Below are 26,715 nucleotides of genomic sequence, written 5' to 3'. Positions count from 1 at the left end.
GCATAACAAAGGCTGACAGGACAGTGAGTGAGTTTACATTCATTGACTTATTGAGTGAGGACAACCTGAACATGGTCAATCAATTCTGGTGGACGTCACTGCGGACTGGGGTTAAATACTGCATTCATATATTTTTGTAAACATACACAAACAAGCACACGGTCAAGTGGAGGCAATCTTTCTGTGCTGCATAAGAAGTGCCGAGCTGCTCTCCTCATGGCCGAGTTACATAAGGGAGGAGTCATCAGCTTTAGAATAACACAAAGAAAAATCAAACATGGACCGACTCTGAACAGATTGATTTTCTAGAATGGAAACACAGACATTTATAGTCGGCAGAAAAACAAAGCTAACATCACAAGACAATGATTTTACAGCTCCCTGGGAGTGTGATATTTTTACCTCTCTGTGGGCATTAAGTGTTTTTGTCAATGTACTAGAAAAGAAAGCGATCTTTTAAGTAAACACGATGCTTCCCTCTGCAAGCCAAAAATGGGCCCTGTAGTCATATACCAAAAATGGATGCTGACCAAGCTACCGAGTTCCTTTTTAGCTTCCCATTCAGTTAGTTATTTCTCAGTCTGTGGCTTTCCGCTTATCTGGGACACTGACATGACTTGGAGGCACGCCTTGAAGTAGCCAGAGGGCTCTTGCTTGGTCCTTCACAAAACCCCAAAAGGCATGCTCACACATGCAGACACACACCAACTTCAATAAAAAATACAGACACACACAAACTGCTCTTATAAGGTTGAAAAGTAGTGAAGCACATTCTGGATTGCGGCTCGTTGGAGGGAGGCAGTACACACGTATACAGTACATACAGTATACACAGATAAGGGGTGTATGCCCTGCGGTGTGAATCCATCACGTCTTGTCACATAGCATGACCCCACAGAAGTCAAGACGTCTTCGGCGGGGAGATGTACGGGATGACAACCCAATCTCCGGATGTAGCCGAACACTCGCAGCGCTGAACGGCTTTAAAAACACGTCCTTGTCGAATAATTTCTCCCTCCCTCAGATTCAATTAAATACAGCCCTAATACCTCGGTTTCATTGCAATTCAGTTGATGTCAATGATAATGAAAAAGTCATTAGAGACAGCTCAGGAAGGGTTCTGATGCGTCTATGCATCAACAGAGGAGAGCCACAGGGAACCACAACAAAATAGACTGATTGATTGAGAGGCTGCTGGGAATAGAGACATACCATCCGACTGGAGAAGTCAGCTGATGGATGTCTCAGTTGATAAAGCTCACACAACTGGCTGGCAAAAAAAAAAAGAAGCTCAGCGTCTACATGTTCACTTAATGAAGAGGAAGGTGGTTTAAAAAAAAAAAAAAAAAAAAAAATCCCCTCTAAAGGACATATGATTGTGCTGATGGGGCACATGTTTTTTTTATTTATTTGCTTGGCAAACTGAAATTAAAAGCTTAGGGATCTAAAAATACTTTGATGTACGCTGGCAGATTAGCAGCCAACTCATCCTTTAATTTGGCACTTTGGAATAACACTTAAAACAAATAATCAGCCACAGCTACAGATGCGAGCAGTGGTTTTCTATTTCGAGCCACACTTGTAATGTGGGTCAAGCAATGGTCTTTAGAGAAGAGGTTCTCAAACTTTCCAGACTTCTCTCTGCAGTAAACACATTTTTTTCTCACAAAATAAAATTCACTAATTTAACGACGCAATCGCCTCAGAAAGGCTAAATAACAACAACATAAAGCTGCTGTTTTATTTCCATTTTGATGACTAGAGCACTGAAAATCAGCAGGGGAAGAGCATTGAAACAGTTTTTTGTTTGTTGCTTATATCTCTCTCTCTCTCTGACCCGTCAGACCGACCTCTCAACTGCTTTTTTTAGTCCTTGCAGCGTTTTCAAAATTTCTCTCATAACGTTTGCTTTAGATTTTTAAATCAAATGTTAGGCCTACGCAATACAGACATTCATGGTCTTCAGACGATATTTTGTAATCACTTCCCCAAACTTTACCTCAAAACCGACATTCATAGTTATGATTGATCAATGTAGAAAGTCTCAACAAATATTGGAGGTACTTCCATGAAGTTTTCTCTCACAACAGTAGTTCAGTGATCCCCTGATTTTCCCTGTTATGAGGTTGAAATTTTAATCTGATTACCCGATTTATGACCAAAAACATAGTTATGCCGGTCTTCTAGCTCCTGTCAGCCAAAGCTGTAAAGCTGTTTCACACTAATTATAAACTGTTAGCATGCTAACACACTAAAACCAAAATAGTTAACATAGTAAACATTATACTCGATTAGCAATCACCATGTTTATATGCTCATGTAAACACTAAGCTCAAAGCAGCACTGTGAATAAGTACTGACTCGCACAGCCTCTAGCATGGCTGTACACTCATAGTGTTGTTAATTTACTATCTTCTTTGTAATCATATTATGCAAATGTACAATGAGCCTGTTATGAATGTTGATCATTAATTTTATGAGCATTTACAAAGGTCAGGCTGGAATAAATCACTTATAAAAGTTGCTGAGAAATACTGCAGTGTCAAAGTTATTAATGACAAACAACAACAACAACAACAACAACAACTCTGTTCCACCATCAGGTAACAAAAACTGCTGCGCTCAATAAATAACTTTTAGTCAGTTGGATGCAAATGAAATGTTAATCTCTCTATAGATGAAACGACTGTTCTGACTCATCAGATGTGTAAAATAAATATCTGAGGGGTTTTTCTGCACCTTCGTGAAACAAAACTCCCACATGTCTGCCTTCAAACTCCTAATTGTACAGTTTAACTTCAACTTCCTACAACCAAAATGAGGTCCAAGTTCAAACAAAGAGGTGAAGGAGGATGAGTGAGGCATGACAAGAGCAAATGGTGGTCGGTGAAAAACATGTTTCGACATATTTTGTTGTCTCGCTTGGTTGCAAATTCACCAAAGGCCTGACACCCACTCAGCAATTATCAGCATAGCTTGCAGCCAAAGGTAACATTCGTGTTGCAATACATGGCCTTGTCTGTACAGTACAGTGTATCCCCCATGACAGAACAGAATGCAATGCAATATGGCCCGATTTAGAAATTCTCATTCAAAATCTTTATAAAAGACAAAATGTCTCGATGAGATGAAGTCTTTTATGTACGACATGCGGTTAAAAACGGCAGCACACAAAACTAAAGTAAAATGACAAAACACCCTGCTAACAAATCTTGAAATACAAACCAGATCTTTAGAGCAAATATACCACTCAGCACAGAGATAGAGTTACACTCCAACTCCATTATAATCAATTCTCCAAGAGAGAACCACTGAGTCAATTTGAAGCCACTCCCTAATGAGTTACACAGTGATGAGGCCAAGGACGTAGAGGATTTGACAGTAAACACGGTGTAAAGTCATCTGTAAAACATCCTGCAGTGACCACAGCTTCAGGGGAGATATGCATCTGCGATGCAGGTGAGGAAGAATCCTCCCCCAGGGAAGGATTTGTAAATGAAACAGTACCTGTGAAAACGCCCACACGCAGACAAAGACAGTAGCTCCAGTCTGACATACAGGGTTACAGTGGTGTGCTGGAAATTTACAGCAAGTCATAAAACATAAAGCATCAGGGAAAGTCAATATTTAAACTCTGGTGTTCACCGAGCAGATGCAATTTAGTGTATGTAGAAAAAGATCAACAAAATGAAGAAATAATGCTCCTGAAGAAATGAAACTGTTTTGTCACGAAAATTAAAAAGTCAACAGAGTAAAATCAAATTTGATAGGATATGAGTCATAAGGAGTGATAAAAGCACCTGTCAGAATGCCAACAAAAACGCCCTAACAAATAATAACTAATACATGACAAATTATGATACAAAAACACCCTCCGATACAGCTCTTGAGACATACACTTTAATCTGTGGAGCAGCGGAGCATTAAATGTGTGATCAGTGAAGTGATATTACACTTTGGTGGAACATTTTAACTCCACTGGAGGCACAAGGAAGTGACAAGAGAGGCTCCAGAGCAGCAATGCAACAGTAGCAGAGAGAATATAAAAAAAGGCAGCAGTGACTAATTCCTCAGCCAGCAGTGACAGGCGACGGCTCGTCTTCACTATACATCAAAGATCTCAGAGGTTGGAGGGATTTCAAGTATTTCTCTTCAAGAACTGCATGTTTCTGACCACAGTTTGAGGAGGTAATTCTTTAAAAGGAAGCACGTTTGAGCGAAGGTTTCTTTTTTAAAGCTTATTTCTGATTAAATACCTTGTCTGATGCTGTCGTGGTAGACTTGAGTCATGAAAAATGTTAGAAGTTACTCTGATCAAAAGGTTCTTATGCACATGAGTGCATGTGTAGTGGCCTACATGAAATCCACATTTTTTTTTTTTTTTTTTTTTTTTTTTTAAAGATACAGATGTTTAAACACCTGAGGAAGTCCACATGTAAACAGCACGTATGTTACTCCACCTATAATTACTATTGTTTACTAGAATTTTAAATTAGAGTAATTTGCTATTTAAACTGGCAATAAATCAGGATACAATAGTTATTATTTCACCCCGGGAAGTCATTTTAACAGGGGATTAAAAACCACACATTTACTGTTTCAATTTGAAAGATTTACTTAAATCTCTCTCAGCACTGTCCAACAATAAAAATCCCGATGAAAGATGAGAGGTGTTCAGAAAAAATTTCATTCATTAATTCATCAAAAGTTGGTTTAAATTATTACAGAACACTTCTGGCAATTTTCAAATTCTGATATTCTTTTCATGGCTGCGGCTGTTTTGACTAAAGGTAAGAATGACTGTGCACTTTACGATCTTCAGAGTTTTAGGAAACACAACTCTGGTAGAAGGATGTATATTGACCCGATTGATGCGATATACAGTCCTGACGATGGTGTGAAACTATTTCAGTGATCTAGAGGTGGCGGTAATGGTCCGAGAAATGCAGCAATGCATCAATGGAGGGAGAGAAGACACTAAGGAGGGATGTAGTACTATTTCTTTAAGTATTGGACGCGCTCGAGCACAACAGAGGGTGTACGCACATATAAATTGTGGCTCATTTAGATGGTTATGTAACTACTGTTCCTACAGTAGCAAGTTTACATAATCAGCCAGCTCATAATCGTCAGTAATGTATATTTCCATCACTTTAATTTAGTAAAGTCGACAATATAATCATGCTACTTTCAAAGGTTGTTCTGAATATCTCATGTGAAGTGTTTTTGTCTGATTTAACTCCCAACACAACCAGAGTTTTTTTTTTTAATCTGAAACGAGATACAGGATGTGTTGAGTTTATATAAACGCATAACAGGGCAATAGGTAGCGGATTAAAACGAGGCTTCGAGTTGAGGTATCAATCAATATACCTTAAATGTCAATATGACAACTTTGATCATTCGTTTTTATTAGCACGTACGCTTCAGAGATGATTAGTTTTTTTAAGCACTTAAAAAAAAATTAAAAAAAATAAAAATGAATTTTTAACAAGATCAAGATAACCGTGAACAAAATCATCGCACCGCGTCGCCCCCGGTGCGCTCCGGCAGCACTAGGCTACAAGTAAACATGAATGTACACAATGTCGGATTAAAATACTTTTAAACATCTGCTTTGCAAATGTTTTTATGAGGAAGGAATGTATTCAACATGATTATCACAAATATACACCAGCACGTTCCCTAGGACGTCAAATAATGCCGTTTTCTCAAAGCCATTGGTGTCAGAGAGATACATACAAAGAACCCTTTAGCATCAACACTGTGACAACTTGGGATGTAGAGGGAGGCCATGTGATGGAGCACAGAGAGAGTGACAAATCCCATGTAGGGGAATACAGGGAAAAAAATAACATAGACTTATTTTTAAACTACAATCGTTTCATAACTCTAATCCCATGGGCTTTGGCGCCTAAATATTAGGCACTTTGTGTACAACTCTGAGATGATAGATTTGACAAAACAACAGAATTTGATGCCCTGCGATGAGAAATGGTTGGATACACAAGATGAATTTTGGTTGGTTTACAAGAAAACAACACAGAGGATTTTTAAGATAAAAATACACAAATGAATAGGTTTAAATTCTTTTTTTGTTTGGTTGAACAACCGCAGGCTTCACTGTGATGCCCCGGTGACCAAAACCAAAACTACACTCCCTAATTTTGTGCATGTAAAGTAGTATTAGTGGCTCCCTCATCTCCATCATTATTTTGCCGACTATAGCCATTTTTGACACGTTTATAATTCTCACTTTGTCACATTTGACAGCAGAGTTATTCGTCTGTTCCTGTGCTTGAGGCACGTTTCAGCTCAGAGTCATTTGAGACATTGACAACACAAACAAATTTAATGAACAGTAATACTTCAAACATCTCTATCACTGCAATCATCAAAAATTACACAATGCGCCCACAGCATGAGACACAGTGCGTGGGTGGACACAGTACACTGTTTTTATTAAACATCAAAACCTCCGTAGGTTGATAGATGATACAAGTGTTAATTAATTTCTCATAAATATACAGAGGAAGATTATCATTGATGAACAGTAAAAACATTTCGCAGCAAAATCCAAGACTACAGCGTTTCACATTAGGTCAACCTCAGGGGGATTTCACATCAATATTACTGAAATATTTTCATCACTGGCGTTGCCTGTTTTTCGCCCATGAATGCAACTGCAACATAAGAAGATATTTTTACTGCGCTGTGCCTGAAAGCGATTCTGAACTTAATGAGGAGGAATGCATTTGGCTGCTTCCTAGGTATGACAGCGGATACTAGTTACTGTTATTACACAAACACATCCGAGTTTTGCCAGGCTTTCAACAACAACAAACTCTGCTTCCAATATAACAGAGAGAGAGAGAGAGAGAGAGAGAGAGAGAGAGAGAGAGAGAGAGAGAGAGAGAACAGGGGTGTGTTTGGTGAGAGTACCTGTATGAGGAACTCATGTTCTAACACAGAAAATCACTGTAATACAAGAGTATTAGAGCATACGCCTGAGTAAAAGGCAGGGATAAATCTAGCTTCTGACAAAAGAGGTCTAACAACAGTCACCTGAGGTGCACCCTCCTGATCTGCAAGTCCTGAACGGCTTCTTTTAAACAGGTTACTTTCTTTTTAACCACATGGTATTTTGATTGACTTCAACTGCTTTAAAAAAAAAAAAAAAAAGTAAGTTCACCCAAATTACCCCTCAAAAACGGTTGGCGTATTATTGGTATTTTGTTTCTTTTTTTCTTTGTCTTTTTTTTTGGTATTCATCAGAGTTCTCTGATCCAGTTCAATGCAGGCGAATTGCAGTTAACTTCATTTTATATGTGTTGAAAAATATATTGACTGAATTTTTTGAGAGGCAGTGGAACAAGCTGAGAACACAACACTGACATATTATGTACGACCTTGCTAGAAGGAAATTGAAAAATAACTGCCTGTGTTCGCATCCAGCGTACATGAGGCAACATTGGCATTCATGTGGAGTCTTATTTATTGGAATCTATGTCAAATATCTGGCTCTTTGACTCTTAAATGCACAAAAATGATTTGATGCTGAGCTGGTTATGTGAAGACTGTTTGTTTGATGAAGATACTGAAAAGACCTGCAGAGCTGGCGGATAGGTTGTCACAAGTCGTTAGGGTGAAAATATTGATTAGTGCAGCTTTAAACTACCATAATGTCCAAGAACAAGTTTTAATTGAAGCTTCTTTCTGCCAAAGAACGAATCTATTTGTCTGCGGGTTATCCAGGCTAACTAGGACATGAGGACGTTTCTGGAAAAGTCATTGTTCAGAGTCATTTTTGTGAGCTCCACCAACTAAATTCCATTGACCGCGATCCTGGGTGGAGACAAAACCCCACTGAACAAATTAAACCAAAACTATCCGCATGGTTGGGCACCACTAGTGGAAAAAAACAAAACATATATTCTGTCCTTTAATCAAACTTACTCTAATAGGCAGCCATACATCTTTTCAGTATGAATGTTTAAATATACCGACACTGAAAAAATGGGATTCCTTGTGAGACTTTCTGGTTTTCGGATACTCTCCTTTTTCCAACGTCTCTGACATGCTGTTCCACTCTATTTCCCAAACCTATCATTTCCTATACAAATACTGCATTATATCGGCTGCAGTCTGTTTTTATTTTTCTCAAAGACGATTCCCCTTAGCTGGCTGACTGACAGCTGTGTGTGTATGCATCATTATCTCCTTCACAGAGCCTGTCTTTTGCCATAGCCTGTGGCAGACCTCAATCACACGGTATTAGAAATGACTTGGGTTTCCGCAGAGCTTTTTCCTGCTGCAGGTGCGCTACACATTATATGAATCAATGAGATATAGGTGAACTAGCTGGTCTGCCCATGTGGAACAAGTGCAAACATGTAAAATCAGATACTTAGAGCTAATAGGTTCATTTGATTTTGCCTGCAGAAGCTAAGACATAATGAGTGAGAGAGCGTTGCTGATAATGTTCCTGTTCCTGCAATCAAAGGTCATTGAGGCCAGTAAACTGTTTGGTCAAATCAAAGAGAAAGTCAAAAAATAGCTCAACAAAATGGATTTAAATATACTTGAAAGCATCCTACTAACAATCAGCTCCAGTCTGCAAGTTCTCATAATTAAGAAAAACAGGATTAATTATCATATGTAAACTCATTATCACTGCCCCAATTATATTGTGTTTGCAGGCGCAATTTAGTAAAGACTAAACAGGAATATTGATTCATTGCAATATTTGATTTGAGTTTAGCTGTAGTTTAAAATGCTGGTGAGGTTTAAAGTGTGACATTTCTGAATGTAGTCGGGTAATAGGATCCACAATAGAAGGTCTATGCTAATGCCTTGGTAGCTAGTGCACAGTAGATAAATCATGTTTATAGATTGATGTCCTCCTCTATGGAGTCGCTGAATATAACAAGATTGCTTCCAATTGCATCTAAATATGAGCTTTATGCATGCAAACACACTGCATAATAAAATACCGGGCGCATGGATATGGAATAAAGAGTCTCGCTTGCCATTTTAAACTACAGCCCACCATACTGGCAATTATCTGGTGTTTATATTCTAATATGTGACTATACTGTAAAAATGCTCCTTCTTTGTGTTAATCCTGACAATTTGTCAAATTTAAATCCAGCAGCACTGGGAAGAACACATCAATTCAAAGTGAAATCAATCCACCCCCCCCTTCCACACACACACACACACACACACACACACACACACACACACACACACACACACACACACACACACACACACACACACACACACACACACACACATACACCCCCCCCCACCTGTTTTTGACTTTCTCCCACACTCCTGCTTCTCCTATCTATTTCTCTTTCCTTTCTGTAATAACTGCGTGAGCGGCAGCAAATGTAATTACAAAGGGGTGGGGATGGGAGGGGTGTGTGAACGTGTGTGAATATATGCGTATGTGTGTTTGTGGGGTGATTGCTATGCATGCACAACAAAACGCAACATTAAAAAGCTATTATCAGAAAAGGGAACATTTTGGCAGATATATGGCGGAGGGCAGCTCCCGCCATATGTTTGTGGAGACGGGGACAACAAGTCAGGTAGTAATTATCAATCATCATCAGGAGAAACTGTCAAAACGCTAGGCTGGGCACGCTCTGACTAGTGTTGCCATGGAGACAAGCCCATATCCCAGCAAGTGTGTGTGTTTACCAGGACATTAAAAATACCCTCCCATATTTTTATCTCGCACTTAAAAAATCATGTAAATACTTCTTTAAGCTTCTTCAAGCCATGATCAGTGTGTGTGTGTGTGTGTGTGTGTGTGTGTGTGTGTGTGTGTGTGTGTGTGTGTGTGTGTGTGTGTGTGTGTGTGTGTGTGTGTGTGTGTGTGTGTGTGTGTGTGTGTGTTTCCTGCCAAGCCATACTAGTTAAACTGAATTTTCAGGGATAGAACTGAGGATAATTTGAGTTGAGGTTATGGTTTTTGGTTTTACACCCATTTCCTTGCCTTTAGGCTCTGGCATGTGAGGGGTTACAATTAGCAGATGGATATGTAAATGGAATATTCTCACCATAGTAATATAATAAAATGTACTGTATGTGAGTGTGCGCGCACATACATAATGTATTTTGCCAGTAATGAGCTCATTTCTGTGACCATACTGTTGCTGTACACAGACTCTCCATTCAGACTGTCACTGTTAATATTCCTCAGCCAGGGAAGGAGGACGTTCTCCCAAACCATCATGACTTTGTCAGTTTCAATTTTACATATTTCTCTCTCCCGTTTTTGCATAGCCTGCTTCACTTTCCCTTTTACATACACCCCATGCGTTCAAATCAAATGTCGCTACTTGCCATACAGGCTATTCGTTTGGAGAGCAGTGTACAGTAAAGTGTGACTTTTCACACAATCACACACGAGGAATGTTTCTGTATTGTTTCCAAATGTTTCCAACGATAACGGTGCTTTGAGATGACAATCGATTTCCATGTGACCTCAATCCATTACCCTTCCAGGAATCAGGATTATTTTCACTTAAAACACGCTCGGAAAAATTAAATACATAAGCAAGTAAACATGAAAGCAATTTAGGGGAAACTGGTGTAAGCGCAATATGAATTTTCCTGCTTTATTATGGCAGTCATTTGGAAAAAAAAGGTAGTGTTCTTAATTCATTATTTGTGCACCGTTGTGCATGCTCCCCCTGGGGAGAAGCAACATTACTCTTTCATCAGATCAAATGAAGCGAAGCCGTGCCGTTCCAGGAAGAGCCAATTAAACAGTTCAAAGAAGTTTATTATTGCGATGGATTATGAAATCATTCTCATCGGATTCATTGGGGTGTGTGTTTCAACAGGGGTGTGAACGTGTGTACTTTAGCACTGCGGAAACTCATAAAGGCTGTCGACTCAAGATTTCCATTTGCAAAGTAAATAGGAAATGATGTTACATGTTTTACAAGGGAAATTTCACAAACTAAATTCATCGTCAAAGTGGGCTGTAATTGAAGGGAGAAAATCATTCTGCACAAATTGTATCTGTTTTCTTTTCTCAGTCCTTCCTCCATCTTTCTTTCTTTCTATCCACCTCATGTGATTGCCTCATGATGGTAGCGTTGCCTGTTAAGTACTTATTAACACACATCACATTTGAGACGTGGCTGGGTTTAATCTTAACCCAGATCCACTGATTGACACATACACTGAGGAATGCAATGACCTCTGACCCCGGTGAACTGAATAATATCACCCAGTCTTCATATGAAGACGCACGCACGCGTCCACAGTGTAATTACACAAGAAAATAAAAAAAATAAAAAACCGTTTTGGTTTTGGCTAAAGTCCAACAAGACTCAATGTCTTTCTGCGTGTATTTAAATTGTAATAAGTCACAAAGCTGTTTTTCTGTCAGCACAAAAATAAAACAAACTCTACAGCACAATAAAGGCTGTAAATATCTGACAAGTGAACATTTTACTTCAGCTTTTTTTCCTGTGCCCATGCAAAGTGTTGGCAAGTAGCTCTTAATGGCCATTGTTCCAGGAGAGGAAATTAAAAAATAAATCCCATTTTGAAAAGAAATGTTAAGAGCACGCAGAGGGACTGTCCCAAATACACACATACACACACACACACACACACACACACACACACACACACACACACACACACACACACACACACACACGCACACGCACACGCACACACACACACACACACACACACACACACACACACACACACACACACACACACACGCGCACACACGCACACGCACACGCACACACACTGTTGTTCAAAGAGTGCCAAATGTAAAACAGAGTCAAAGTTACATAATGTGGAGGGATTTGCTATAAAATGGGATAACCTTCAAACGCTTCCACATCATTGATACTGACAGACTGCAGCAACAACTCAGTTGGACCGGGGCTTTAAAAAATACAGTATTTCAATTTGGCTTTCGGAGGGAGAGAGACAGAAGGAGGGAATGGGGAGAGAGAGCGGGAGGGAGAGATGAAAGGGAGCAGTGGATAAGCTTCAAGGCTTATCCTATTCATTACTGGAGGAAGAAAAAAAAAAAAAATCACAGCATCGACCTATAAATAAATGAATGCCAGGATAAACACGAAGCCCATACATCAATAAAACATATGTATTCTAATAGATCACGCTCTAGTTACACTTGATGGGATTGAGTCGGCCAATGAGCCCAATCATAGGGACTTTATCATTCTGAAAGGCTACACAGCATTAAGGCACAGTGATTATAAATAATCATCATTCCCATAACAAAATAGGCCAATGAATATACTTTTCTCTTTTTGTCATTTTCTCTTCTTTATATGCTAATGTGGTGTATTTTAGGGATATAAGAAGTTTACCACAAAATCTACGAACAATTTAAAATCACAAGATTGTTTGTTTTCATTAAAGAAAAGAAACACATTTCTGAAGCAGCTGCCAGCAGTGTCACTATTTAACTAAGCATTGTCCTTTCCAAGAAGCATCTGTCCTTTTTGGAAAAAAACTGGAAACATCAATCACAGTCATCACATACAGTATAATCCTCACTTTGCAGCCGTCGTGCATCTGCAGTGTAACAGCCATTTTTGACGTCACTTGGTGTTACACAAGCTTTTTTTTAGGAACAACAACAACTGGCAGCAAGCCTCTACCTGCACAAAGATAACTCAACACTTAACCCAACAACCCAACAAAAAGGCTGCAGTCATGAGGCGTTTCTCCACCACGCTCACTGGCAGAGGTAAACTTTGTAAACAGCGTTTACTGTTACACAGATGAGTCAGGCGTGTTCGCTCCAGGTTGCAACATGCTGTTCTGTAATTTTTTTATTAGGGCACATTGAGAGGTTGTGTCACAACTCGCATCTGGTCATGTGTGAAAATGTGCTACATGCTGCAGACTGCCTGTATTTTTTTATCACGTACATATAATCTTTGCTTGATTTAAACTTCGCTCTTCAACATTTGACAAGTGTATTAATGGAATAATCGTCTGAGCCATTATGAATGAGGTCAAGCTCACCTCCTCAGCTCAAGTGTAAAGTAATTAATAACACCCTGTGCAGTTTATCACTGTTTTAAATTACACCAAACGGCTTTGAAAATATAAAAAAAAAAACTTTCCCTATTTGGTTCCATCTTTTCATCACTAAGCCTGATAATGACCTGTCACAGTATTTTTGACAATCATGCCAAGGTGGTTAATCACTTACTTCACAAGTTAAGGTCATAGAAAAGATTTAAATGTGTTTCTGTGTGTTGTGTTTTGTTAAATGTAGATTATTTGCCAAATATATTTCCAGGAAGTCATCAACATGCAGAGATTTAAACATGCATGTTACAACATATTGTTATAGGTAATCATTTGTCCTGAACTTTTCATCACTTTAAATATTTTTGCATCGCTATCTTGTGGCTCTGGTGGTGCATTCAAGAATACTCCAAAACCCCCAAAATGTACAGATTACAAGGTGTTAACAAAAAACTACATTCTGAGGAATACCACAGAACCAAAAGGATAATACAAACTTGATTTGATTTAAAATGGTTCCTGTTTAGCAGACGACTGTGAAATCTGAGATGTCAGAGTTTTCCATAAATGCAGCAACTGCCACCGCTCACAGCTGCAATAACATGTGATGACAGCGTGACAATAAAACGGTGACTAAATGTTTTACTGTGTTGAATCACCTGTGTAAAGTAGATTTTATGCTTCTGTAAACTGATTTTCATACTGTAGTGAAACGAAAACAACAATGGCTGCATGGGGGGGGAAAAGGATGTGAATACTATTTCTGGACTTGACATCACTCAAGAAAATAACACTTTTACAGCACTGTTCATATCCCTCTCTCCCCCAAATGAATAGCCGTCGAATGAAATGAAAATTAAAAAGCTTTGTAAATTGCTGCCTTCATAATACAGTATTCCTGCTTAAAATCACATTTAGTTTTTGTTGATAGAAACCTCATATTTTATGACGTCAATATTTTATGGGGAGCTTCAATTGAAAGAGCACTGTCTTTTATTGTCTTATCTAATATTTAATAATTGATTGATGCTCAATTCTATCAGCTTTTTGGAAAAAATACTGACTGAGGCAAAATATGCACATAAAACTGCAGAGCAGGTTGCAATATTTTCTCTGGCGTGAATAGCGACAGCAGGCACATCCACCACCATTTAGGGAGTCAAAAGTAGTATGTATATAGCCTGCAAGGCCAAACCCGGGGCACAGAAACAGGAAATGTCCCAGTCTCCAGGGGAAATTATGCTTTTGAAACTGTGATTTGCTCAAATATATCATATTTGCTCAAATATAACAAGTAAATCCACTGCTATCATCTTTTATCTAAAGTAAGACTATGGCTGGGCCTCCTTTCTTTCTCTGCTGGTCAATTATCCTCGACTAACTGCTCCTGTGAGAAACCTTTGCTCTGTAAATAACAGGCCTGGAGCTCTGAAAAGCCTCCTGCCTATAGCCCGATACTTATTTATCTCTCTGTGCTGTTTGCTAAAAATAGATAAGCAGCAATGCAAAACAATATGTGTGGAGCCGCTGTGTTGGCAATGACATAATAGGCATAATCAGAAAGATTGTGACTTATTCAATGCACAAGTCATGCTAATGCTGCTGATACCGCTGGAAGAAAGTGCTTTTAGTTACAATAGCCCTGTGGCATGAGTTCTGCCTGTGCACAGTCGGTACATTAAAGCAATGAAACACAACATAAGTGTATATTTAGGCTGCATTTGGTTATATGCTGTTCATAAGAGTTATCAGTGTAAAAATACACATCTTTTACTCCTTAAATAGTCAAATATGATTTCACAGAAGGACATGACAATGTGCGATGTCATGTGTAGTAAGTGGTCTTTCACCAGATGTTCAGCTCATATTTATATACAGCTCATGTCCTGATTATGAAACCTGACTATACAGCCGCAGCATGCGCTCTTTTCTCCTCTAAAATTCTCCTCTAATGCCTCTGTATACCATGACATATGGACAATGAAAAATTCATGGATTGGTGGTTAACACAAATCTGCAGAGGAGATGAGAAAACATGAGTTTAGCAAGCAATTTGCCTATTACATTAACAGACGGGGCTGTCATGGGACGATATTGGAATATGCATATTTCATCTAATCAGATTCCATGTTTAAAGAGCAGCGAGAAAGTGGTTCAAGTTGTGGAAACAATGACATCATGCTGTATGTTCATCTGGTGACCCAACCCAATCAAGCCAGCCGGGCTGAATGTTTTCAAAGATATTATCTCAAATGTACAGATTGAAGATTTTAGCCTGCTGTCAGATTTTTCTTTTCCTCATTTCTTCTTCTGCAGTACAGCATATTTCTGTGTTACTTTCGGTCAGACAACAAGTTACTGAAAAATAAATCTCTTTTTGTCTGTCAAACACAGATGCCACTAACTCAGACATGCAGAAACACCCTCATAAATACACACGGAGCGCATCCGACTTCAGCCACAGATGTACATACTAGCAAGCACGCACCGCAGTACAAAAATAGATTGTAAAATTCTGTTTATGATCAGTGCATCTGGACAATGTTAATATACTGAAGCAATAAATTGTTTTTTTTTTATACTCCTCCCACCCTGGAGGATTACAAAAAAGGATTCCAAAGGATTGCGCTGAAAATGTTTCTTTTTAATAAAAATCAAACCGACACTGAGTGAGAGATATTTCAAACAAAACACACCGAGCTGAGCATGAAATATACAGTTACTGTGCCAAAGAAGGAGACCTGGGGAATATAGGACAAATGAGCAAGAGGAGGAGGAGGAGGAGGAGGAGGAGGAGGAGAGTCGCTCTTCTCAACTGCTTTGCCTCAAACATGATTGCCTCACTAACTTTCAAAATACTGTTGATTTAAGCACACAACGAGTGTTAGGTTTCTGAAGGGGAGGGTGGAGGAAGGTCAGCAGTTTGGGAGCATATTCAGAATCAGGAGAGGAAAAAAAATTAGAAAAATGCTGCCCATAATGTTTTCCTTAACGGACAGCCATCTTGTCTAAACATTTCATGTACACCACCTCGAGGTCGAGCTTACGAATGTTTATGTTATTGCTTTGTAGCACATACAGTATTCCCTGCCAAATTAATGTGAGCAACACTCAACAGAATCGTGACATTTAATAACAAAAACCTGAACCGTGTCATCTGTCATTCAGCGCTGCAAAGGTCTGGCCCACTCAAACTATTTCTGGCTTTTTCCCACAGCAGAGGAGCCTCAGTAATGCCAATATTATTACAGGGCAGTGTGTGACACCGTCGTTATTCTAAGGTCCTATATAAGAGATTGTATTTCATTCAGTATGTCGATGTACACCCGGTACGTAAAACCTATTTGTACCAGCGAGGTCTACTGAACAACTTACAGTATATTTCCTGTGGTACGACTGTGCCCTGGTAATAGTACATTCCTCCTGGCAAGAAATTAAATCGGGGACACAAGTAGCACGGGTATAATCAATCCACGTTGGCAGAGAAGGCATGATAATTATAAACAAAAACTGTGTCATTCCCCGTGAGGAAAGCGGCTGCAAGGGTGACAGGCGATGCTGAACATGAATATGGATCACAGGACTAAAAGATCTGGTGACTGACGCAACCGCAGTTTTGCTCGAGCTGGTTCAAAAGCACGGACACTGGTGCTGACGCGGGTGAAGGAACATGAATATAGATTGAGTCAGATAGAGCACTAACAAACCAGGAACGCTCATCGAGTAAAGTCAGAGCAAACACATACCAAGCCAAAACACGCTGATGAGTCATTACTCATCTCCTGAAAGACAGAAAAATTACAATAAGAGCACAAACGATCAAATGAATCAACATGTGCTGCCTATTAAATGATAAATATCAACATGATTATGCTGTAAATGCGACTACTGTGGTGCTGTCCTGAATCTGTAACCAGGCTTCCAAGAATAGACTATTTCAGCACCAAGTTTTCATCTGATGACTACATTTCACACAATACTCTACCAACAGAGTTTCAGGCTCGCTGAAACTCTGCAATGCCACTTTTTTTTTTTTTGCCTGAGCCCTCTCGACTTCTCTACCCCCTGAGGTAGCCTGACACACTTTCATGAATTAGCCTAGACAGGACGGACAGCTATTACGGCAGCCACAGCAGATTTGGATGAATCCAAAAGGTCAGAATTAGCATTGAGGGAAGCACAGAAGAAAGTCCTAAAATTGTTCCCCAGATCAATTTCAAACTTTTTAATATTTCACAGCTGCGCAGTATTGCTTCTTAAGTGTCCACAGTGCTGGTATTTATCCTAATAAAGGTCGATTTAATATGGCGTTATGGCTGTTTTCACTTTACTCAGCAGCTGTGTATGTTTCCGAGTGCATATGTGCAAATATTCATGTGCGTGTTTGTGCCTATAAGTAAGATGCCCCGGAGGAATTAGTTCACCTGCCTGACAGATATAAATTACTTAGCTCTGCTGTTTTGAAACAAATCACAATCACGTCCCCAAGCAGCAATTCAAGCACAAATAAAACTCTGCTTCAAACCTCGTAAACCTTCATGTGAATAACATTAAAAATCTTAGTAAAAAAAAAAAAAAAAAATAGAATCCCCTCAAGCTATGAAAATAAACCTTTAACTTAAATGTGGCTCACAGAGGAATGGCATTATTGAGCCAAGTGAATGAGCAACAGCAGCCACAGGATGTTAGCGTTACTATTCATAACTTATTTTCCTATGCCTAAAAACGTTCTCCCTTCTGGTCTCACCTCTGCTGCTCTCTTAAAATGCAATTACCTACTGGCAAATTTAACAGGAAAAGAAAAACAATGACTTTTGACCATCGGAGCTGTTACTGTGAATGTCAAAGTGACGCTGCACAACAGCCCGCTGAGCTGACGAGCAGAGGAAATATAAAGGGGGATGAATCACGGTATCCCTTTGTTTTAGACCAGCGCGGGGTTAATAAAATGCGTGGATTCATGAGTGGCGGGGAAAGCACAGCGAATGGCAAACAGACATGTTCCGGCACTTCAAAACTCCTCACCGGCACCACAGAATGCTTTTCATAGGTGTGACTGATGAGGATGTTTGAACAGCAGTCACTTGTGTTCTTAAGCAGAAAGACCGCTCCAGGGACAAACAAACTCAGACTAAATTAAAATATAATATTAGAATGGTCTTTTTGTCCTAATTAGCATTAATCAAAAGCATGTTCAATTTAGATCATTTAGTAAAAAGGACAAATAGAAGACATAAACAAAGGAGCGATGTCTGATATGAGGCATCAGCACACTAACTGTTGATCTCCACTAAAATACAAATCACGGTTAAGTAAAATGTGGCACAGTGATCTTCATAACAGGAAATAAACAACAAATATGGGAATAAATGTTTCTGTTTTCTGGGTCTTATTACATTTATTTAATTCAAAGCCAAATGCCGAAAACATATTGAGTTTTCTTTTTCATTCTGGTTGTTTTTCAAAGCTTGTGAAAAGTATCTCCAAATTTAGGGATTTAAAATTTCTGAGAAACAAAACTGAGGGATTATTTTCATTTTATATAAATCAACAGATCAATTAAAAGATTTAACCAATTTAACGTTCTCATATTACACTCAGATTCATCATGGACAGAAAAAAGTTTTAAAATTGCTGTAGCACAACCACTGATATTCTCTTCTATGTCTATATTCCAGACATCCTCTTCCTTGATAAGACCTGTTGCCCACATTACCTACATTACTCACAATGCATTCCAGCCACTGACAGTTTAGAAAATCTGGTGTGTCATGCTAATAGCAGCTAATGCAGTGTTAAGCAGCTTGCATGAGTTGCATAAGTTCACTTCTTTCCAGCTCCACACCTCATTTTCAAACTCGCATTCTTCAACCTCCGTCAGCAAGCGACTCAGGTGACCTCACTTTGACATGTAAAATGCATCATCAGAAATCAGAGCTGTTTTTCTCAGCTCATGAAATGCTGTTGTGGCGATAGAGTGTTTCACAGGACTGCAGCTGTATTTGGTTTCACCCGTCTATGGTATTCATTAGAAATTAGAAATTAGAATTTTAAATGGGCTCAAGTACATTTTCTGGGTTTTCAACACAATGGAACTAAATTACTTGGCTCAAAATGTCAATTTTCCACTAAAAGCAGACTTGAACAAATGGACTGGGTAACCAAACTGACATAATTGGAAGTTTGAGATGAACTGTGGTGTGACAATGCGTTTTAACAGCATGCTTCCGCTCAGAGATCAGGACGTGACGAGTTTGATGTTACTCTGGGCAACGTGAAATACTCCAATCACCATGCACTGCTACTGTAATAGCTGTTGGCGTTTCAGATGAACAAATATGATACCTTATCTTAAGGCTACGATCAAATCTCCAGCTGCCACACTCACCAAACTCGTCACAGATGCTCTCGTTCTGTAGCAGGGCAGGGTGTTCAAAGGTGTCGCGGCAGTACAGGATCCTCGTGCTCCCGCCCAACGCGGCGATGCCGCCCAACGCCAGCACCGTGTGGTCGATGAGCAGGGAGGATGGCTGCTCTCTGAGCCGGGCCAAAACCGAGCGGCAGCGGCAATACTGGGGGTAACTGAGGACTAAAACCTTCCGCCCATCCTCCTCCTGGCCTGAAAAAGACACAAAATACAGACACACAGTTAGGAGGTCCGCAGAGATTATATATCGTTGAGTTTGACATTGAACAGGGAAAGCTTCTGAGGGAAATCGGAGACGTCTTGTTTTTCAAGTGCTCTGCAAAGAGTTGTAGAAAACGGCAGCACTTAATTTTACAGGACAGATTCACTCTCCCATTTCTGTTAAGTTTAAAAAAAAAAAAAATTATTCTCTCTCAGATCATTTTTTGGACACTGAAATATTCTGGCATATCGACAGCCAGTGTGCTGTGGATATGAGCCTTTCACTCCTTATTGCCCAAGGTTAGCTGTGAAGTTTGAGATCTTTTAAGATTTTAAGTTTGTCCTACTGAAATGCACACGACACAGGCAGATTCATGATAAATCCAAGAAGGGAAATAAGTTTGTAAAAGCAGCAACAACACGCAAACTATACATGTATGTATTGCTTTATGAAACACCAAAAATGTATTTTATTTTAATTCATTTTTAATAATTCTTGGAAAATTCTACATCTTTGCTGTTTTGATCGCTAACAAACAGTAATTTTGATTTCTGTCTCACACACACACAACACATATTCATCTCTGTCGCAACCCGCCATCTCATCAGGAAACGTGTCACATTAAGGAAGCACAACGCTTTAACACTGCTGTTTCATTGTGACTTTAAATAGCTTTTATGAAAGTTTCACATCCTTTCCTCGTAGTAATAATACATTTCACCAAACTGACAGCGCGTCTTTTCATTTCCACTGTGCAAATATATAATGTTGTTTAGCAGCATGTTTGAAATGCGTGACATGCATAGCTGCTGGGGTGTCAAGAGGAATGTCAAAACAACTCTAGGTGCTTGCTATTTGGATTGACCCGGTTTATTTTTTTTTAACAAGTGAGTTCAAGGTAGGAAATCCTCAGAGCAATTTAGACAAGGCAGGTCTGAATACATGTTTGCAAGTATGTGTTAGTCTGTTTGCAAAAAAAAAAATAAAAAAAAATAAAAAGGATATTTCTGCACTTAGAAGCAAGTTTTCCATTTTTCTTAAAGATCTCTGGCCTCTGGTTCAACTGGCACATTCACTGTGTCACTCAGCAGAAGTGAAGCTACCCTTCAGAGTCAGACTTTCCCACTGACGTATCTGATATGGTTGTGTAATTCCACAGACAGCGTGTAAATTTGACTAATGCATTATCACCTGTGACAACTAACTGGCAAAGAAATCTCTTCCGTTATTTGGACAACCTTGGGACAGGAAGTACAGACTGAGCTGGCACAATAAACTGCCATAAAAGCCAGCTAGATAGACAATCAAACTGTTAATATTATACTGACACCATGTAAGAAAAAAAACTGAGTTCAGCCTGCTGTCAGTCACAAAGACCACCTGCTGATGTTTGATAGGCATTATGGGTACCATGTTCACCAAATTAGTTGAGCTGAGGATGAGTATAGTTAGTTCAGCAGGAATTTGGTTATAAACCCAAGTACAAATAGATTTTTGGACTTCTGCTAATGGTTCTATATGAATGTTAAGGGATCACCAAAGTTTTCACAATTCATCCTGAGGGGGGCATAAATGTGTGCATGAAGTTTCAAGGCAGTCCATCAAAACAGTCCTTCAGATATTTTAGTCTGGGACTGCTGTCCCTGGCTAGTAAAAATGCCATAAAGTCACTGTTGAGCAGTTAAAACGGAAATGATATGATCGTGTCAAAGTCATTTTAATGCAGACCTGAGTGTCGCAGAGATAAGAAAAGTTAGTACAGGAAAATAAAGTTACTACAGCCTCCCACATACGTACCCAGGACTTGACACAAAGTGTTCTGGAATGAAATTGTATTTCATAGTATTATGTGTCCATGACATTTTCCCCTCAACACACTAACTGAAGCAGCAGAGTATTATCTGAAAAACGTTGCTTCTATAAAACTTCTTCTCAGAGGATTTCTTCCTCTATATGTGGCTGTTACACAACCAACAGGAAGTTGACTGTTGAGGTTTCAGTTTACTGGTGGTGATTAAAGTGACAGTTTTTATGCTTAATTATAACAGAACTCATCTCCTACCACCCACATAACAGAAATATAAGTAATTACGTGCTCAGTTATTAGTTTTTGTAGCAGCAGCAGATGGCTAAGTAAGGCACTTTGGAGAAAAAAAATATTGTAAATGAGCCAAACTGAAGGTGTAAGAGACATTTCCTTATTTTTAATGACAACATAGGTGTTTCCCATCAGCTTACGTTACAGGATCTCTAAACTCGACTAAATCTGATTAGCTATTTCTATAAAACAGGCCTGAATATAACCCATCAAAACAGTGAATAGAAATGATCTGAACATGCAGAAGTATGGACATTATATAGGATACATGTATATGATATAAATTGGATCTTTCACATGATATGATTTCGAGATGCAAATTAGGATTATTTTTGTATGATTTTTCTATCTGTCCATTATATTCTGCATAAACTGATTGATCATTTGGTATGTGAAATGTCAGAAAATAGCAAAACAAATTGCACAATTACCATTTAGAAAAGCCAAAGTACACATATTCAAATATTTTGATTTGTCTCACAGTCAAAAAACAAAATGTATTTGTGTGTTTGACATCACAGAAGAGAAATTTTAACATCTGAGAGACTGAAATCCCTGAATGTTTGCTTAAAACGGACTTCCAGGGTTATTAGTGGTTATTGAAAAAGTAATAATGGCAAATAGTTTCAGTTCTAACATAATAAGATAAATGATAAAAAAGATAAATGAATGTGATGTGATTAAAAAAAAAAAAGGGATCCCTGGTAAAATGCTCCCATGTGTATTACCTAAATATCTGATCATACTACGTTTCCTATCTTGTACTATGGTGATTATATGAGAATTAAACAATGCATGACCTCAGCACAGTTAAGACAAAGGACATTACTGCATAATGATCTGAAATGGGCCACTCATAATACACAGGCATATTATGCATGTGCATTTTTTTCCTGCAGCTCCAGTGAATGTCACAATGTTTAGACTCACTCACTCCTATAGACTGTTGTTTGAAGTGTAGTGCTAATATTTTTCTAGCTTACAAAGCCGACTACACGGTTCAACAGTTGATGAAGCAGAGTCAGGCAGTTTGAAACACGATTTTTATATGAATTATTCACCGCCCTGTCTGCTTTTACAAAGCCCTTGGACATGACATTCATGGGAATTTCTGCTGGCAAGTTAATATTTCAAGGCTGGCTAACTAGCAAGCTTTTTGCCTTGCTTTCCTAAAGACAGGCAATTTTAAGAGATTTAAAAAATGCATTTTCCCCCTTTTCGTTGTTATTTTATGGAGCTGGAGGCTGATAAAAATCATTGAAATGTGTAGCAGAATCAGGACAGGAAGGACTCCATTCATAATATATTTACAGCAGCTGCATTCCCAACAATTAGTGTAATTAGTTCCACTGTACTCCAATATGACGACCACTTCAAAATAAATTATTATAACCATTCAACCAGCACACGCATGCAAACACACACACGCACGCACGCACGCACGCACGCACGCACGCACACACACACACACACACACACACACACACACACACATATAATACACATGCAGACGGCCACAAAAGTGCCACAAAGCCCACAGATGTATGAACATGCGTATTCTTGCATACATGCATGCATATCAATCAGCGGACAAACACATTTATCCAATATTGCAGCATTTGTCGTACCAAATTACAGCTCAGCGGTAGAGCAGGCTTTGTTTCCAAATGTCAGGGATTTTATTGTAAGCGGTCACCGTCAGACCTGCTCTTTCTCCCGAGGACCCTCGCAGCATTTCACTTGATTAGATTCAATTTGGAGAGAGAGCCGCAGGGCATTAATAACTGTAGAAAGGCGTCGTAAAGTATGCATGTCAGTGTGCGAGCGTGTGTGTGTGTTGGTGCGTGTAATGTACATTGAGTGTATGTACACTTTAAAAATTCCTTTTGTTCTCACAGCTCGACCTTTCAAAATAAAGGACGTCCTTATCTTAATGTAAGCTTTCTAATTGGTTGGGGCTACGGCTGTATCGCTGGAGAGCTGGAAGATATTGTGAGAACATTATGCAATTTCTTTCTCTCTCCCAGGACCTCTTTTCTATTTTCTCTTTCTGTCTGTCTGCCCTTTCCTAGTGCTAGTATAGCATGTTGATCAAACAGCTGCGGTGCGGCAGATTATTTTCAGAACACGCTGTAAAGCTCCTGACCTCATAAACTACAATAGTGTCAGGGTCATAACTGCTCTACAGGACAGCTGACGTTATAACTACTCAGTCGGTGCAGTAGTCAATAAATTCAAGTCCTTTACAACATACAGTAAACTGAAAAAGAATACTAATACTTAAATAGGCTACTATATTGAGCACTATATGTATTACACTTGACTTCACTCCTACATAAGCTGTTGTATTATGTCTGAAGGAGCTTTCTAACGTCTGAGAAAATAACCCTAATGATGCCATAGTGATGTCATCAGGGTTATCTTAGCTTTGGCTTGCACTCTTCCAACTCATAACAGAAAACTCATGTTACAAAGTGAAGTATAAAAGACATGTGGGTTTACAAGCCGAGAGGGCCCTAATGAAAGACACTGTCGAGCTGCATTACAGGGATTGTTGCGTTTCTGCTGCTTAACTCATGGTGAGGATTGGAAGTTGGAATGTTTTGGCATATCCCGCTTGAATTTTGAGTTGTTGTTTTTTTTTGTACTGATCTGATTGATTGTTGTTTTCGATCTGCGATCACCGTTTACGTCATGAGTGACTGTACTCCTTAATTTAAAGCGACCTGTCTGGGCTGCCTTTTTTCCGTCTGCCACTCTTCACAAGTGCACTGTGATCTGACAAAACCCTGCGACTCCATTTTCCACATGCCTGCTGTTACTGCTTGAATCCAGCCACTCTGAGATCTCCTTACATGCCACGTCTATTTCTACTACTTGTGGATATATAAACAATAAATACATATAATTATTGATTGATTCCTTAAAAGTATATCTAAATTATTCATTTCATTTGTCACTGATTGAATACATATGCACCAAAGCTAGTTTTTTGTGTGTAATTAGAGAAAGAGAGAAGAAAGGAAGGTGAAATCTCTATTTGGGAGAACCAGGCTGTTGTTGTAAACTTTTCTGAGCACTACATTGTCTGATTAAATTAACCCACAATACAGGTTGAACACAGCAGCTGTGCCTATAATTTGTGTTGTACAAACTTTGTCACTGAATTTCTTTATGACTCTGGCTGTACATAATGTTTGGGGCCGCCGTCATACTGCAGCATGAGTTTGGAACCTATCAGACACCTCCATGATGCGACTGTGTGATGGATAGAAAATGGAAAGCTCTTAAGTGCCTACAACATTTGCAAATGGGTGAAGAAGATAAATAATCTCTGCCATGTGTACATTTTAAACTGTGATTTAAAAGCACTGACAGATGCAGCAGTTCTGGCATCATACTGTAAACTGGGTTCTTCGTTTCGGAGTCACAAACTGAAATGCTTGTTTTACTTTGGATTTGAGTTTAGACAGACAGCTAAAAGTCCTTGATCAGTTTTGTTATGGCTTGTGGTTATTGTTTATATTTAGAATAGTGGTAGTAATATACTCGCTAGTTGAAGGCACCTTCAGCAAAATAATATGCAGCCTAAATAGTGGTTAAAGTACTTTTAAAATCAATTCTAAAATGTTCCGATGCAAAAGAAGGAAGGATTTTAGGAAGTGTCTACAGTCTTATTATCTGGCAGCGGAACAAGCGGTAGACACTTCAAGGATGACTGAGTTACTCAAGTAAAAAGTGTATTACAATAATGTAACCAGGACTTGACAAAGGCATGGATGAGTTTCACCATGTCTTGAGATAACAAGATGGGGCTGATCTTACTAACATTCCAGAGATTAAAGCAGCATGACAGAAACACTTTTGTAATATGCAAATCAAAATGCAAACATGAATCCGATTTTTACATTTTCAAACGCAGGCACTGCATGACTCCAGCAAGAGTACAGAAATTATTGAGCGGCTTGTGCAACAGGGTCGGGATCACTGATTAAAATGTATGTTTTGGTTTGAGCCATTGAACCGCTGATGTTGAGAAGACAATTATCTAAAATGGTCTGACTGCAAATCCCATTTGTGGCCTGAAATACCTTTGAAATGACATCAGTCAGGAAGTATAACATTCGTCAATGATTCATTCTTTAGTTTTCTATTTCATGGAAACATATTAGCCTTTCAGGTATTTTTCTGACCATTAAAACAGTCTGGGAATCCATACTCCTGACATGACCCACTACAGTAATAAGAAAGAGGAAGCACAAATGAAAGTGAACTGAGATAGGGAATAAAGCACAAAGAAAGAACAAAGCAAATAGTTACAGTGTAGAGCTTTTTTTTTTTAAATTTGTATACTTCTGATTTAAAAGTGAAATAAAATAACTGAACAGAAGATGCAGTACTTTCTTCTTAAAGGGCCATTCCACTTAATTTAATTGTATTGATTCCAGGCGGCCATTGTTCTGTTTTCATAACTATTTCTTCTTTGATGGTGTATTTGATGTAACAAGGTAATCAGAGAATTATCTGCTAAACAGCAACTTTTCAATGTTAAAGATGATGAAATACATATTTTCCTTTTTGTAACATCTGTGTCTGCCTCCCATCTCTCTTCCAAAATTTCCTCTCAGAGTTACTCATTAACACTTCTTGCAACTGATTCCTATTTCTTAAGACATCTTGGACCACAAATTTCCCTTGAACACATTGCATTTCACAACATACAAATCACGCTCAACTGCATATCAACAATATCAGATTATTAATCTTTATCAGTAGATTTTCTTGCTGCACTGACATAAAATAATAGGGCTAATACACATAAATTATTAATCAATAGTACATTTTTAAATATCAGTTCTCAGATGTGGTGCTTTTCTCATTATTTAATGTCTTGGATATCCCTGGTTGAATATCTTTCAGTCAGACGAA

At 38.8% G+C, this 26,715-nt stretch overlaps 1 protein-coding gene across 1 annotated transcript in view; it reads right to left on the bottom strand.

Annotated features, from left to right (window-relative positions):
- arid5b (AT-rich interaction domain 5B) overlaps nucleotides 1-26,715 on the bottom strand; it is a 77,536-nt gene that overhangs the window by 23,344 nt on the left and 27,477 nt on the right. The window contains exon 4 of the mRNA XM_069692940.1: nucleotides 19,448-19,678. Within this exon, the coding sequence (XP_069549041.1) occupies nucleotides 19,448-19,678 (231 nt within the window). The remainder of the gene's footprint in view (nucleotides 1-19,447; nucleotides 19,679-26,715) is intronic.

The sequence above is a fragment of the Brachyistius frenatus genome, unplaced genomic scaffold, assembly GCF_029030835.1.
Source record: "Brachyistius frenatus isolate BFR_SWC_R1_liver_20210118 unplaced genomic scaffold, ASM2903083v1 Contig_13, whole genome shotgun sequence".
In the NCBI taxonomy this organism is placed as follows: domain Eukaryota; kingdom Metazoa; phylum Chordata; class Actinopteri; family Embiotocidae; genus Brachyistius; species Brachyistius frenatus.
Note: the sequence above shows the minus strand (reverse complement) of the source record. Positions and strands in the feature narration are given on the sequence as shown.